The following is a 16,158-nucleotide window of genomic DNA, read 5'->3' on the forward strand; positions in this document are numbered from 1 at the left end:
ATATTCTAAGCCTTATTTGATTTTTCTTTTAGAAGCAGAACAGATTTTCTTGAACAGATATACCACACATTGAACATATTTAGTATTTACAGTTTCTCAAAATAGACTCTAAACTTTATTTTAATCTTTAAAAAAGGACAACCTGGCGGCACCATATTTTTGAATACAGATCATTTAGGCTTAAGAACATAAGAAGAACCACTGACAAAAAAAACGCATTTTGGGCCAGTGTTGTTTGTAAAATTAGGTTCATTGACTTCTATCATACGTTTTATAGGTCTCTCAAAATCGGAGCCAAGCTAAATTCTACGTGACCAATAACTAAGAAAGGTCACACACGTGCAATATTAAACAAACTAATTATCTTTTTCCAATCGGTAGTTCTGTTTGCGACTGCCGATCTCGAGTTTCCGAGTCAGTAGTGATATTGATTTTTTTATGTTATGAAATTCTTACTAGCAGACCGGAATTTGGTAATATGAATGCCAATAGGCTTATTTCCGTATGAAGTCAAATTTACCTGGGGCGCAATACAATTTGACTAAAACATTGGCTGTGCAATAGTAAAGAAAATACCTATTAAGTATGTTATTTACTTTACTATGAACTTTAACTAAACTCAATGTAAATTTCAGTTACACAAATTGCACGAAAAAACAAACAGCTGGTTAGTCGATTCATTCATTGATTCGCCTTTTAAAAACCAGGCATTCACTATCCATATTCATTTTAAACCAAAAACCAAATTCAATGAATACAAGCTGGCCAAACAACATACCTATACTGTGACAAAACGCTACAAAGAGCTCCTCTTTTTCTGCGAAAACGTGACGTTACTGCAGGGTGTATGTTTGACGTAAAGGAGGAGACTGACCACTCCCACAACATCAATCAATGGCCCACTGCTGAACAAACTACGATACTGACTCACCTACAGGTACAAAGGACGTCACCACGATCGATTTTCGACTTTATTACATCCACGTAAGATGGTTTATTTATACAGCTGTAATTTAGGACCGACCTACACTGGAGACGGTCACGACATTTGACCAAATATTTTTCCACGTGAAATTGTCTCGGGCGTGATTCGGAGAGATAGCAAAATCAAATAGAATCTTTGTTTAAGAGTTTCTTATTGGGAAATTGTAACCTTTTGGTATATTGTGTTTATTAGAAAATTGTTAACCTTTGTTTGAACTGAACGGGTTTTTTTATTGTATGGACGCAGATGGTAACAGGATAAGAATATTGTGTCTTTTCATGACAGTGGTCTTGGTTACTTATATCTCTTTATTAAAGAGTAGTTTTCATTTACTAATGACCTGTTGTTTACAAAGAAACGGAATTAAGAAAAAAAAACTAAATACATCCATTAGTGATTAGAAAGAAAGCATTAATTAGTTGTAAGTAGTTAAAAAATAAGAAAAGAAGACAAGGAGATCTGCAACAGGGCTGTAAAGAGCAGCGGCAATGCAACATCGGTGAAAAAGACAAAACAAGCACTAGAAAGAGACAAATAGATGTGTAAGACGGCTAATTGGTCTCCGTATCGTATTAGAGGACCATAATAGCTACCATTGCTCACTTGTAAGTACCAGGGACGCAGGAATAAAGCAGAGCTGTTTTATTATGTTGTGAAACAGCTCCCTCGAGACAACTACGGGATCAATTTATACCTCGCTCTTTACTTTTCTAGCATGTTAGAATTGTTACTAAAGATTTTGCTTTGTTCAATACTATCACTTTTTGAGAGAAATGCACAGGAATTCTTCCAAAGGTCAGATGTATTATGCTACTCGCAACTGGCAGTCACGTATGACGAAAGGTAAGAATGTGGATAATGCAAAAGAAATAAATACAGCTACGGAAACTTTGAAAGATAGAATACTTGTAAATATCACTGAAAAAGTATTTGTTCAGCAAGCTCAAAAACTGAACCATTTATTCCAAACATTGACAGAAATTGGCCATGAAAAGCCTTAATGTTGAAAACCACACTTTCTTTGCCAAAAAGGCTGCAAGCATTCTTCAAGTCCTGCTGTGACAAAGAACAGTCTAGCCTGGAATGTTCTAGAAGGTCTGTCTGGCTCGGGGGCGGGTCGATATCGTCCGCGATGGCTCATTAGCGTTGCTATTCATTACACCTACACACCTACTTGTTAAGACATCTTATTTTAGCTCACAAGATCGAACATATTCTTAAGGAGCTTTGTACCTCAAGCACGTAAATTAGGTAAATGTTATCACAAATATTGTGGAATATTTTGCTTTGAATAGAAATCCCACACGAAAACAAACATTTGTGAACTCATAGATCTTTATTCGATGCCTCATCTTACTATACGGTCATGATTCGAAAAACTGTAATTTCCTTTCGAAATGATATTAATTTATTTTTCGTCTATAGCCAGTTGGACTCACTAGACTATTAATTAATAATAGGCCATTCACGCAACCTTAGACTGGGCCAATCAATAATTTCAATGGAGCAGTATTTTTTACTAAAGTCACTTATAAAAGTATACTCAATTTAAAAACCATGCCTAGGAATCTTCTACTAACAGTAGCATACAATCAAACATATTACTATCTCCTATATCTAAATAGTAGTATCAATTTCCTCTGTAAAATTGAAATCAAATAGTAATAAAAACATTCGGAATCTCTTCATTATCCATAGCTTTGCATTAGTGAGAACTTTTATTAGCAAAGCGAGCTAGAACTAATTTGCACGAGTGCTTATGAAACTATAAAAAGCTTCACCTATTTTATTGAGCTATCTAATTAGCTGCTATCAGACTCGTAACTTTTGCTCAAAGTATTTTATACTTATTGCTTTCGAAACAAATACAATTTAGGATAATTCTTTTTGAAACGAGTATTGTTGAGCCAACTCTCTTTTTGTATATTTATATTAACATTTATTTAGGCACAAGTTATGTTAATTATAAGATTTTTAGTTCCACATTTCAAAAATGTACTTGTATGTTCTTTGACTCTTGGAACCACCATTTGTTGAGCTTGGCGTTACCGAACGTCAGCAGATTCATCATGACAGTTGCTAATGCCAAGCTTAGCATCAATCGAGAAAATATTCTTTTATCGAACATCGAGTAAAAATCAATTCATTAAGGAACCTTAACGAAGTTGCTTAACCACGGCGCACGATCTGCCCAGTAGCCACTCCGCCACGAGCCCTTCAAACTTTCTTTGCTTCTATCCCGTGCAGTTTTATTTAATTTTGTAGCAAACCCCGCGGCACTGAGCGTACAATGATTGGCATTCCACAAAAACGACGAGTTTTTCACCGTGTCCGAGTAATTTGTTCCGGATAAAAAGTCTCCCGTCTTTTTCCGGATTTCGGATTACTTCCCTTTTGATTGATGCCAGGTGGCTTTTACTTACACCTTGAGAATTCGAGCCATTTACAGATTTAGCTGATAAATCTTCCGCCCCGGTAATGGTATAAAGATGTTATATTTATATAAGTACGTTTGGGGTAACATTTTTCAATTATTGGATGTCACTTGGTAAGGATAACTTATTGAGAGCGAGGCATACTCAGATAACTTTTTTATCAAAATATTTTCCGGAAAAACGCCGTCTAAATATCATGTGCTCAAGAACAGACAAAATGTATTAACCAAGCAGATATGCGCTTGATTTAGTCAGTCAGTTTCAATCCAGAGATGGGTGACCTGTCCGCCACAACAATTTATCGTTTGCCAACAGGAGCCTGGAGTAAAAAGCGTGACTAAGAAACGGTCACATATACCTACTAAAAGTGGCTAACCACGGGAAATTCGAACTATTGTACCTTTACTGTATTAAGATCTAAATTGATACAATCGTCATCACTATGTCAGTCTATCTTCACTTACATAAGCCTTCATCTCCATCATAGCTCGGTAAACCAAGCCGACCAATCAATTGATGCTACCAGATCAAATCACGATGACAGACAGCTGCTCAATGCAATCTTGCTATATTACCTTACAAGTTATTAGCCTATTGTAATTCTGTCAACGGTAGAATTAGGTTACAAAACAGTGACGAACAGACTAGTACACCATTCATAACTAATTTCATTTGATTAGAGCCAACGATATTACATACAATACTTTCCTATGTCTTTAAGAACTGTTTAAGAAACGTTAAAATATAATCAAGTTAAAATCTAAAATACAATCTCAGATCACATCGGCGATGTTTTCAGAAAAGATCAGGCAAGAATGAACGAGGCAAGGGAAGTTTGTAAGGATCGTACCAAGGGAAAAATGCGTTATATTATCACCAATAGTACGAGTAGTGGCAGTGGTATCATTATAATGGAGAATTACGCTAAAAGAAGAATACTACAATCTTTAGATCCTGTTTTAAAACATAAATTAAAACATAATATTAAGATGCACAGCTAGTTTTATGTGCAGTGAATATTTTAACGATACGTTACTTCTGACGTTTCGATTAATTGCATTCTGACCGACAGGCCCGTTGTGCATCTTATTACTATTATGTACTTATTACTATGTGTACAAGCCGCGATAATACAAAAACATAAATCAAAACATCAGCAACATGAACCAAAATTGCCAACTAAATATTTTGTAAATAATAATAAAGGTACAGATTCTATGAAAAATACACATTGTTGGAAAGAGTGATGGAAGTTTTGTTGAACAAAAGATTTGAACTGGTAAAAAGGTAGATAGAATTTCTGCCTTTCTGTCATCAACAGTAATAAACACAGCTGTTTCACAGAAATACGGGGTCAACGACCTATCACTTATTATATAGAAATTGAAAGCAAGTAAATAAAATGTTCCGTCATACAATTTTATTGGTCAATCGAAAGTAACGCGTCAACAGATTATATTTTTCCAGAAAATTGTGCTGAATTGCGTACTGTGTTATATTGCAAATCTGAGCCAATAAATTGACTGCATGTGACTTCAATTTACCTAACGTAAAAATACAACAGAAAGGCGTATATAATATTTTGTTTTGCCACTTTCTTTATTTGTTAAAATACTTCAGGTAAAGATTACAACATGACTTATAGCAGAAAGCGATATTGTGTAACATAAAATGTACCTAAGCATGTCTTAGTACTGGAGTGGATCTAATTGGGTTCTGACAGACATCGCCAAAATAAAAGTCCTTAGGTATATAAATTTTAATGTTTGTTCCTGTTATCAGTTTTAAATACATGTTGTGGGAAGCTATTAATAAATAAAGCCACAACAACAGACACTTCATCCCCATCTATCTATAGTATATTTTATCGTATAGTTAGAAGTACCGTGTCGGTAGTGCACCCATTACAGGTGCGCACTCCGCTATCGGATATACTTAATTAACGGTACGTTGAGAGCACTTTTACCCTGTACTACACAATATACATACGTGCAATACATGCACACATGCATGCATGCATAGTTCATACGTGCATGCATGCAGTGTTCGGTGTCGACAAGTTCATTAATACTTCGTTATGCTGACAAGTGAAATATTTGTTTACCAACGATGTCGTTTGTTATATTGCTAACTTATGCCCGTGGTTTTGTGATTTTCACTACACATCGATCTGCGTGATTTTAACTACATGGGCATAAAAATAAAGTCTCAAAGTTCTGTCTGTCTGATCGCGAGAAACTCAAAATCTACATAGCGAATTATCGTGCGGTTTTCACAAATAATCCTCGAAAATGGTTTTAGTACTTGTTTAAGGTTGACACGTTGGGACTCGATCAAAGACGGGCTGGCCGCTGGTTTTTTTTTTAAATATACCAATAATATGTTAATAAGATAGGTTAGGTTAAGTAGTAGAAGGCAAAATTTCATAACAACACTAATTTAGCCGTGAAAACGTAACAGACACGTTTATATTTTTATTTTAGTGTGAATTATTTAAGAAATAAAGAACTAATGCACTAATGTGGTAAGTCATACAAAAGGGAACATTACAGATATCATTACACCGATGATAATATTTACGATTGCATTTACCTATATTTCCTCATATGAATCACATTTATTTCGAGCGATGATACGCATTTATTTACCTGTTACCTGTACTCGATCAATTTATAGATAAACACAAAACGGTACACCACGTGTCACATTCTACTCATGGGAAGACGTCATGAACAAAAAACCTACTTAAATCATTACTGTAATTATTAACATCTTGATTATGAATTATTCATTTCTTGAAACTTCTTTATTCGTCTTTACAAAAATTCAAACTACACGTGAGCCCCACAAGTCAGTCAGTTCATTATAAAACAAGTTACTTGCAGCCATTTCACTACGCAACGAAAATAATGAACTATACATAAAATCACGCCTTTTCCTATAGGGGTAAAAGCAATAAAAAAATATATTGACATATTTATCAAAGTGTCAAATCTTTTCCAGATACCTAAATGAAACACAGTCTTAAAAAACTACTTCTTCGACTACGTAAATTAGCAGATTACCCACATAATCGATGGATTAATTAACTTAGAAGTTACATAACATAATATAGTATCTATCACTTGTCATACACAGTGCAACAATCGTGGTATAAATCATTCGCTACTGTGACTCGCAAGACAATGCCATTGTTTAGTTCGACGACATCAATTGTACGCCCTTCAACTTACGTGCAATACTCAGATACGGAGGAATAATCCTCAAAATTAATCCTTTGATTCCTATAGCAGAGATTTTCTACATACATAGGTACTAGCAGCATTGAATCACTGTTTCCTTACACTAATTATATATACTAAAAGTCCATACATCAATCGATAGGTAAGCTCTGGATTTGAAACATCACACACTTTCAATAACTGTTTAAATGAGTATTAAATATAAAGATTCCTTGATAGTTTTAAACCTAAGCCTAAGTTTTACAGCATTGTGACTAAGGAAAGTATAAATAAAGGGTTAGAAAAACCTCAATATTGAGCACAATATGACAATATCCAATCCAGAAGGCTAACATACTAAAGTAAAACAAAATTTCAGATATCATGTTAAATATCATCAAACTTAATCATACCTGTACACATGGTCAGTAACATTAAACTACCATAATGTCTATGACCTTGCCATGCACAATTGTCCGTAGATAATTTATTCTGTACAAGTCACAAGCGTCTTCTTGCGCCATCAATCCGGTAAAAAACGTTCATATTGATATCTCGATTCTATAAGTGTATTGCAGTTATTTTGTTAGTGAAGAAAATTGCATTAGTATTCAGTTCGAATAGAATTTACTCTTTTAGGTGCCAACTGTTGAAATGTTAGACGGCTTTCCCATTTTGAGTTTGGAGCACAATAATATTTTATCACAATCCTTTCCAACACTCTTCCTTTGAACACCTACTTCATTATAACCTCTGGATTGTCCCTAACATAAGGTAGACATACAAACATTATATCACACAACTTATACCCGAAAGTGTGGGCAGAGTTATGAAATATATCCGCTATTAGATTTACAAAAATACCCTATGTTGAGTCCGCCTTTATGCAACGTTGAATATTAAGTTGAAATAACCAACTTTGGGATTACTTATACACTCATTAACATTATCCCTACCTATACTCGGAGCTCCAAGCGCATTAAATCTAGTTTTTCTAGTACGTTTTCTTGGACGATAATTAGGCAATATTAGACAGGTACCTATGTAAATCATAAGCCAGTGGGACGGTGTTCCGACACTACCGGCGAGAGGTCAAGCGCAAGATCGGACGATCTATGTAATAATAACAACTAACTGGTTTATTTATACCGTCATTTTGCTATCAAAAAATGCATCAAAATATCAATGTGTCTCAATCAAATTGTTTACGCCAAAACCGGTAAATTACGAATGATGTAACATACCTTATTCGACCTTCGTCTGCAAATAAAACACTTTCATAACCTGTTCTAACAGGGCGGTGCATAATCAATGTTGTCAGGTGCATGCGCGTGCGCAACTGTACGCAGGTGGCGCCATCTACCGGTAGCATTGATACACTACGAGTGATTTCACACTCGCTCGATTATTGTCTAATGAAGCTAATAGTTTTTATGCGTTATTAACTTGTATGATAGCTCAGTACGCATCGTTTACGATTTATTAGTTACCTATGATTAAGTGGTTAACTTTCTTTTCGCGGCTAGGAGGCGGAGCCGATAGTAAACTCTTCCTTTTGTATAAGTTTTTAGGAATGAAGAGGAATTCGTGTTACATACATACGATTTCAGTGTCCTGAGGTCTTCAAGTCACCTTTGAATAATTACTCCCAAGTTATTTTCTTTGAAGCTAACAAAAGATGTTCAAAAGAGTGTCCGCGTGGCACTCATTCGTTAACATTAAAATTAACTTGTAGTCCAAGGCCGTGTTGGACCCGGGAAGTCGTAAAGCAGGGCTCCCGAAACGACAATTTACGGGAAAGAATCCAAGCAATGAATTCGCTAGCGTCACGCTATTCTCACGAAGTTACCGCACCCGGCGAAATGTAACGAAGTGAATTATGGAATGAAAATAATGTCTGTCGAACAAGTTCAGAGAGGAAATTGAAAAATTCACTTCATTGAGTCAATCTAGTGCTGCGGAAAATAGAGATGAATATGTATTATGTACTATGGATTGGGGTTGGCAACATGAGTTTAAGTTCTATGACCAGAAAGGTCGGTCAAAGGATGAGACGATCATATTTTTAGGCTGTTATTTTTGCTAGGCATTTCAATATAAGTAGGTACCGACGATAGTTTAGATGTACTTATCTTAAAAATAGATTGGTAGCCAAGAGCTAGGGTCAGAAACTTTGATTCTTTAAATTTGTATTTGCTCTAGGAATCAACATAGTTTAATCTCAAATTAGCTTATTGAGCCTTAGTTCTCCAATCACAATGAGTTTTCCTAGGTTCCACCAATGAAAGGACCCTGAATAGTGCAAATTTCAACGACATCAATAGCCCCATGATTAATTACTATTACTGAGCAAATGCTCAATACCAATCTTAATGGAAATTGAAGGGCAAATAGTTTCGACTTTATTTAAACAGCTCTCTATGAAGGAGAGGTCTAATAAGCATTCAGTTGTAACGTTCCGGCGCCGGCCGTGTACGACGAAATGCTCGAGGTAGCCAATTAATTGCAGACAGTTGAGTCGTCTGGCGAATGAAACTGCACGTCAACAGTGCGGCCATCGAAAGCATTCATTTTTGTAGTGACTTTTCAACTGCTATTGACAAGTACGACTAGTGTATAGGGCATTGATGTAGGTATTAAACCGTTTTATTACTCTGTAGTCGATAAAATGTATTGACTGCCTCCGTGACGCAGCGGTTTAGGTCGCCACGCCACTACTATTGCGACGGGAGTTCGTGGGTTCGATTCCCACACGGAACAAACATTTATGCTATCCACAAATAGTTGTTTCGGGTCTGGTTGTACTTTGTCTGTTGGTTGTTTGTTAAAATCAAAGCGACACAAGAAAGACTCAAAGTGCGAGAGTTGTCTTTAAAAAAAAATACTGAACTGACATTTAGGTATATACCGTTTTAGCATACTATAGTTGATAACATAACAAAATGGTGAGCGGCTTTTGGCTACAGGGTACAAATAAATTCTTTAATAAGTACGTACCTTTCTCAGTCTATTTAAATCGTTAGTAAAGTAATGGTTTAATCTGTTGAACACTCGATGGTGGTAGGTTTTTGTGGGTGTAATTTACTCGGCTCTCGTTATCTACCCAGAGCTACATTAAGACAAACGACTCTCTGTAAAATACGATTATTTACTTCTCCTGTTTGATTATTTATTTACTGCCTTTATTTAGTGTAGCCTTACTACTTTCCTCGTAAGATATATTGCGAGAAATTTTCTTTTTAGTACTTAGTAACTAGAACTTTGGGTAACAAAGTTTGTCCATACTTTTCTAGGTCTTGTTCTGTTGTGACAATTAAGACTGGCAACTAAACAAATTAAATTTTGACAAAGTACTTTGTACATTTGCTAAATTAAAATGGCACTTATTTAATTTTTATAAACATTTTTAAACACATTTCACCATAAAGTCCCCAGGTAGCGTGGGCAGCGTGGTGAATTCACGACCTTCCCTCGTTCGGGAGAAGATCCTTGACCAACAGTGGGAGTCTAATGGTTTAAAGAATAATTCAAGCGTAGCGTTTTTACTTACATATCGTCTTAGCAGAAATTTGCATAATGTTGAATGAATCAATTTTGTAGTTTCAAAATAAATAAAATATTACATTGTTACAGAGTTGCTGAAAACAATTGAAATTCAAAGGAACGATAAGTTTTATTATCTCTCCGAGCCGTAAAAATGAAACGATTGCATTCACACCTCAAAATTCAATGTAGTGAACATTGGAGAACACTAAACATTTTACTACTATCTTTATGATTTCGTAAACGAAAAATGCAGATGTCGGGGCAAAAATCTAGCGGGTAAAATGAATCAAAACTGGCAGCCCATATAACCTTAAATTTTTCTTTCGTACTTACATTCGTTTTTAGAAAACTATCGCCAAACAGGGATATGGGTCCCGTTTTACCCTTTGGGTACGGAACCCTACAAATCATACCTGGTGCACAAATAAAAGGCTTATCTTAGACGCTAGGTATATTGAAAAAGTCGTTAGTGGTTACCATAATGACAAAGTTGTAACAGCGACCTGAATGTCTAATCAGTTTTCTCGATTTACGGTAAATGGGAAAAGTATTTAACAATTCAACGCTTACGTAAAAAATACAGATAAATGTGACAGTTTCATTGTTACTTCCCAGCCACCCATCCACGGTCTTGCTGTACATAAGTTTGCTTGCCTCACTGGTAGTTTATTGATTGGCCGATATGCTGTTTCTTACTAGTTCTTCTCATAAGTCTCTACCTCTTTTCTGAGCTAGTGATAAATTCAGTAATTGTAAAAAGTATCATTATTTAGTGACAACGTTTGATTTAAATGAATAAATGATTTGCTTTTGACCTGGATCTTCTATATTTATTTTTAACCGACTTCAAAAAAGGATGAGGTTCTCAATTCATCGGAATCTATTTTCGAAGTTATTAAGAAGCTAGAGCCTTAATGCCTTTTAATGTCAATTGTAGAAATCTTTGCACATTCATGCTGTCGTCATATATTATTATGAGTCGTTCTAATTATACTGTGGGAGTTCCCCTTATAAAGAGGTTTCGAGTCGAGATGTCTCAAAGATATCAATGTTATACAATAAGGACTGACGACAGATGTAATCCATCAATTATGAGGTCCAATGAGTGATGTTTATTTCTCTTTTATGGCGGGTAATGGGAAGACGCCAAGGAAACTAAGGAAAGAAATGAAAAGACAACTTTTACGGTTGCAAGTATAGAAGTTTATGCGACTTTCCATCAATATAATTGTCCAAAATATAGTCCATAGCTACTGCGGCCTTTTTGGCAGAAAGTGAGTTTATGCGATTTCCGATCACGATTTTCAGAACTTAGTTAATGGCTAATTAAAGCAGTAGCGGATTTTCGTTGCAGAATATTCTCGGCAACAGTTGAACTGTAATTCATAGTGTTTCCCTAAACAGTTTAGATTTCTTTTCTTTTTACATGGATGTTTGGAAATTGCGTGCACAATTCTTTCTTACTACTATGATCACGCCTCTTAACCTTTTACTTATAAAACAGGTCAGTTGAAACAAATTTCGCACTAAATTTTAATTAGTAATTACATAAATAAAAAATCGTCATAGCGCGTGCCATTAGTCGAATGCGGTCGGATACAACTTATATTGCGTATATTCCGGGTCACATTTAATTGGTTTCGAGCGGCGTTCCGTCCGGAATTATATCCGGAACACGGTACCTCTCGTTACACGGCGCTGTTTAACAAAGTTATAACTATCAGATTTAACGAGCACTTGTTCAATACCACTATGAATTAATGCTATTGATTTAGTTGCAAACATTGACAAATAATTACATTAAAACTTCAATCAGTTTAAACTGTTAGTGAATTTCTATTTCGGTTAAAACCGTTGTTTTCATTGAACGGTTGTTTCGATACACATATTTTTCATATTATACGCAAACGTGTTTATTTTCTTCTGTATCCAATTTGTTGTCGGCACAATATAAAAACCTTTCAAAGGATAAACATTACAAGAGGTCAACAACCTCTTGTACTATCTACTATCAATAAGTCTTAAAGTAAATTCTAAATTTTTGTTTTTGTTACGAATTCTTGAACAAATGCCTCTCAAATCGAGACATTCAGAACCTCATTATCATCAATCCCTAACACTGGCGCTTAGACCACCTCGTCAGTCTAAAAATACACATTGTGTAGTAAACAAAAAGCTGTTTGTTCTGGATCGGTGACGTCCGACAAGACCCGTCGCGGGTAAAAACTAGTAGCATCGTTAACGCGACGCATTCTGCAAGGCCGCGGTCAAGTACGGCGCAAAGAAAATAATTATGTAGGGGAAAAACTATTACGGGTTACTTTGCTGAGATTATGATGATGAATAAGGTCTAGTAAGATTGAGGTGATTCTGGGAGGAGTAAGCTTAGATAAATTTGATGATATGCTTTGCAGAAGATAGGTGTATCTACTTGCAAATCGACGAACATTTTTTTATCGATACTTATTAAAAATCAACTGAAGACTTCTGTAGAGAGGTCAATTAACAATGGGGTATGTTTAGAAACGGATACTGATACCGAATCTGCAATTTTTTTCTGTCTGTCTGTCACGCGTCACATAAAAACTAGTGGATAAAATGCACTGAAACTTGATAGAGGCATAGGATAAGTATTGGAGCAACACATAGGATACTTTTTATAAAAGAAATAGCAGATTTCGTAAACAGGTAACATAAGTATAATTAAAAAACGTAGTTCCAAATTCCTGTGTCGAATGGCAACACGTGTTTCTGGCCCACCACTTAACAAAATGCGTCCTTGCAACCTCTTATCAACAGTCACACGAGATGATTCAAATCAATTGCACGCTCACATGTTTTGATTGCATATAGTTTTCATATTAGCGCCATAACAGCGAACCACATTCTTATACGCATGTGACAAAGTGTGTAGGTGTTGTACGTAGGAATGGCATGTTACTTAAAATACACGGTATATCTGTTGAAGTTTCAGAACTGGTAGTACATTCTTCAGGTATAACTTTCGTAGTTACATGAGTATTTAGCCTAATTAATACTTAAATAATTTAATGTCATAATGTACCATGCGTTGGTAAATACTATAAAAGCGGCCCAACAAATGGATTTCTTTTGAGCCATCCACGCCTCTATTTTGTATACTTATGTTCAAGTAAGTATAGGACAAAGTTATACCTACTTATTTATTAAATGTGAGGTTGAATTTCAGATCGAAAGTTACTTCAAACTTGATTCAGTTCAGCGGTATTTAATTTTCAGGTAAACGAAGGTCAAAGTTCTTTCACCGCTCCAAAAAGTACGTTTTCGCAACGGAAAACGGAAGACTGAAAGTAATAAAAAACTCAACATGATTTTATCAATTTATTTACCTTAGCGTCACAGTTACGTGAGAATATATTCCTTAGGGAAACAGTAATAATAATATGATAACAAATAGAAGGTTTTTGTTACCTTAAGACTATTTTTCTTATCAGATCACGCACTGGATTTCGGGCTGAGGGTAATGGAGTCATATAATATTCTGAAGAAAAACATACCGGTAGTAAAAAGTATGTTGTTCTATGTAGGTTGGTTATGAAAAATTAAGTCGTATAGAGGTGTGCGGTAAACAATCGATGTTGGTATAAAGTAGAGAATTATAGAATGCCGCCACTAAGAGGATTAAGTAATCGTGATAATAGTTATGGGGTGATATTGTCGTTGTTTCATGTTTATTTGAAAAATATAGTACAGTAGTATTGTGTAATATTGTCTGCTGATTTTGCGAATGGGTTTTTAGAATCTCCTCACTTCTGGATCACCTACACAAAAATATGGTGTTAGTCAGGTTCAGTGACACGACTTTTAAAGATTTAAACCTTCGCAGTGCATGGCTAACTACCTACCTACCTAAAGTAATATAACACGGGCAATGGGTACCTATATATTTTTTTGAATAGTTGGCCAGTGAAATATTAGATACTGGTAAAAACTTGTATCCTCTCATTACAAAACTTCTTCTATCGAAAAATAAATTCAATATCATTATCACAATTTTGACATTCAACTTATTACGATTTCATTGCCTGAAAAGGTCTTGTAATAAGAGGATAATAATATAATAAGGTACAAAAATATACATATACGTAGGTAGCTGAGGTCCTGTACATGATTCTACACTCTCTTTGCTTTTTTTCATGATTAAGGCCATTTTTCGACTTTATTTGGCCATGCTTTTGATTGCAGTTACTCTTCCTATAATGCTTTTACTTTTAAAAGAGCTCCTTTTGTACAGTCACATTAAATTTTAAACACAATATCACAATTCTAATACGACAATAGTAATTTGAAGATTCGAAGAAATGTCATTAACAACTCGTTTCAAACAAAATACCTGACCAATAAATCAACGATAATAATCATTATGATATCAGCATTTATTGATTTAGGTACCTACACGTTGTGTCTAGCGCAAAATTACACACAAACTCAATGTTGACCGCGGTAAACACCAAATCGTGTGTGTAAGCGGCAAAATTGCGCGTGCGCAGATTTTTTCACTGCATCCTGTTTGAATGTCGAATGTTAAATGTACACGATTGATATCACGATATACCTAATTGCGGTTTCAAATAATGATAATGGACGTATAGATATTAGTTACGAAATTGATAAGTAATAGTACAAACATGCGACAGGTGATCTGATACCAACGTACAGTTTAAAACATCAAGTGTTTTTAGTACTTTGGTTAGTTGCTCTACAATTTTAACTCTTTACAAACTTTCAAGAGTTTGAGAGCAATCTTATTCGGCTATTGCGAAAGGTATTCATGACGTCGTACCTGAGATTTCTCGGACGTATAAGTAGCGAAGTAACACCGAGTTTGTAAAATTTTCAAGGTAAAGCGCGTCATTATTTTACGCATCAATTACATCGTAAATCTTCAGACAATTAACAACAACACGGCTCTAGTATCAACTCGAGATAGATATTTATGTTCCGGGTAATTGTCGTGAAAGTATACACCGCCGGCAATAAAATATCAAAACAAACATAGTTGAGTCGCCGGTCGCTGCCGCCGAGGTAGCCGCGCTATCCTACGATTCACGACCAAACGCGATCGATAAAAACAATGAAAATAGACGCGACTCCCCGTTCACTACACGCTACTGCATAATCAGCACTACCATGTGCAATTAACATTAATAATATTCAGCGAAATATAACTAAAACTATCGAGTAAGAATAAAAACTTCTGAATTGTGTCTAATCCAATAACCTTTCTAAGACGAATCTAATAAGATTTCACGTCGATGCACTGACGTAATTCTGGTGCCAGCGGCGTGGTGGACTACGTGGAGACTTACCAGATGCAGGACGGTGTTCACCACCTCCCTGTTGGTCACCTGGCCGACTTCAATTAGCCCGATAAGAACTGCGAATTTCAGGCTATCGTTCGTCGTCATCCTGACCACTTCCTCGGGTCTCTTGATATCACTGAACGGCGGCGATTTTAAGTCCGCCATGGTTTATTTTGTCACAATTCACTGACACACAATTTTATAATCCACTCACGATCATAAAATTCAAGAAAACATTATTCCCTCGGCTCACATGATAACACACCGAAGTCGCATTCTGCCATTTTGGATTTTTGTGAAAGTTGCCATTATCAGATACCAGATAATACTATGAAAAATCTACCAAACCTCACGAATTTATTTACAAATAGTAGAAAATGTGCGCCCGCAATCTTGCGTTTCATTACGAAATTAATGTTCAATAAATATTTTTATTATTTTAATTATATATTAATTAGGGCTAGTAACAATCTTAGAAAAAAGATTTTCTCAAATTAAAAAATAAGATTGCATTGCAGGACATAACGCATCTTTGCTGAGCTTTTGAAAAATATATTTTTTATTCAAACTCTTTGTCACCAAATTGAAGACATGATCCTTTACTACGAAAATATAATGAAAATTACTTT

At 35.4% G+C, this 16,158-nt stretch overlaps 1 protein-coding gene across 6 annotated transcripts in view; it reads right to left on the reverse strand.

Moving 5' to 3' along the window:
- The window catches only part of LOC142980472 (neurobeachin-like), a 223,713-nt gene extending 207,902 nt beyond the window's left edge, over positions 1–15,811 (reverse strand). For 5 of the 6 annotated variants that reach the window (XM_076125887.1, XM_076125882.1, XM_076125885.1 and 2 more), the window contains exon 1: positions 15,536–15,811. In XM_076125887.1, the coding sequence (XP_075982002.1) occupies positions 15,536–15,694 (159 nt within the window). In that variant the 5' untranslated portion in view covers positions 15,695–15,811. Of the gene's footprint in view, positions 1–13,534; positions 13,988–15,535 lie in introns of those variants that run through there. The other variant, XM_076125888.1, reaches the window with a different exon arrangement.
- Positions 15,812–16,158: the final 347 nt, after the last annotated feature.

This window comes from Anticarsia gemmatalis, chromosome 18, assembly GCF_050436995.1.
Source record: "Anticarsia gemmatalis isolate Benzon Research Colony breed Stoneville strain chromosome 18, ilAntGemm2 primary, whole genome shotgun sequence".
Taxonomy (NCBI): domain Eukaryota; kingdom Metazoa; phylum Arthropoda; class Insecta; order Lepidoptera; family Erebidae; genus Anticarsia; species Anticarsia gemmatalis.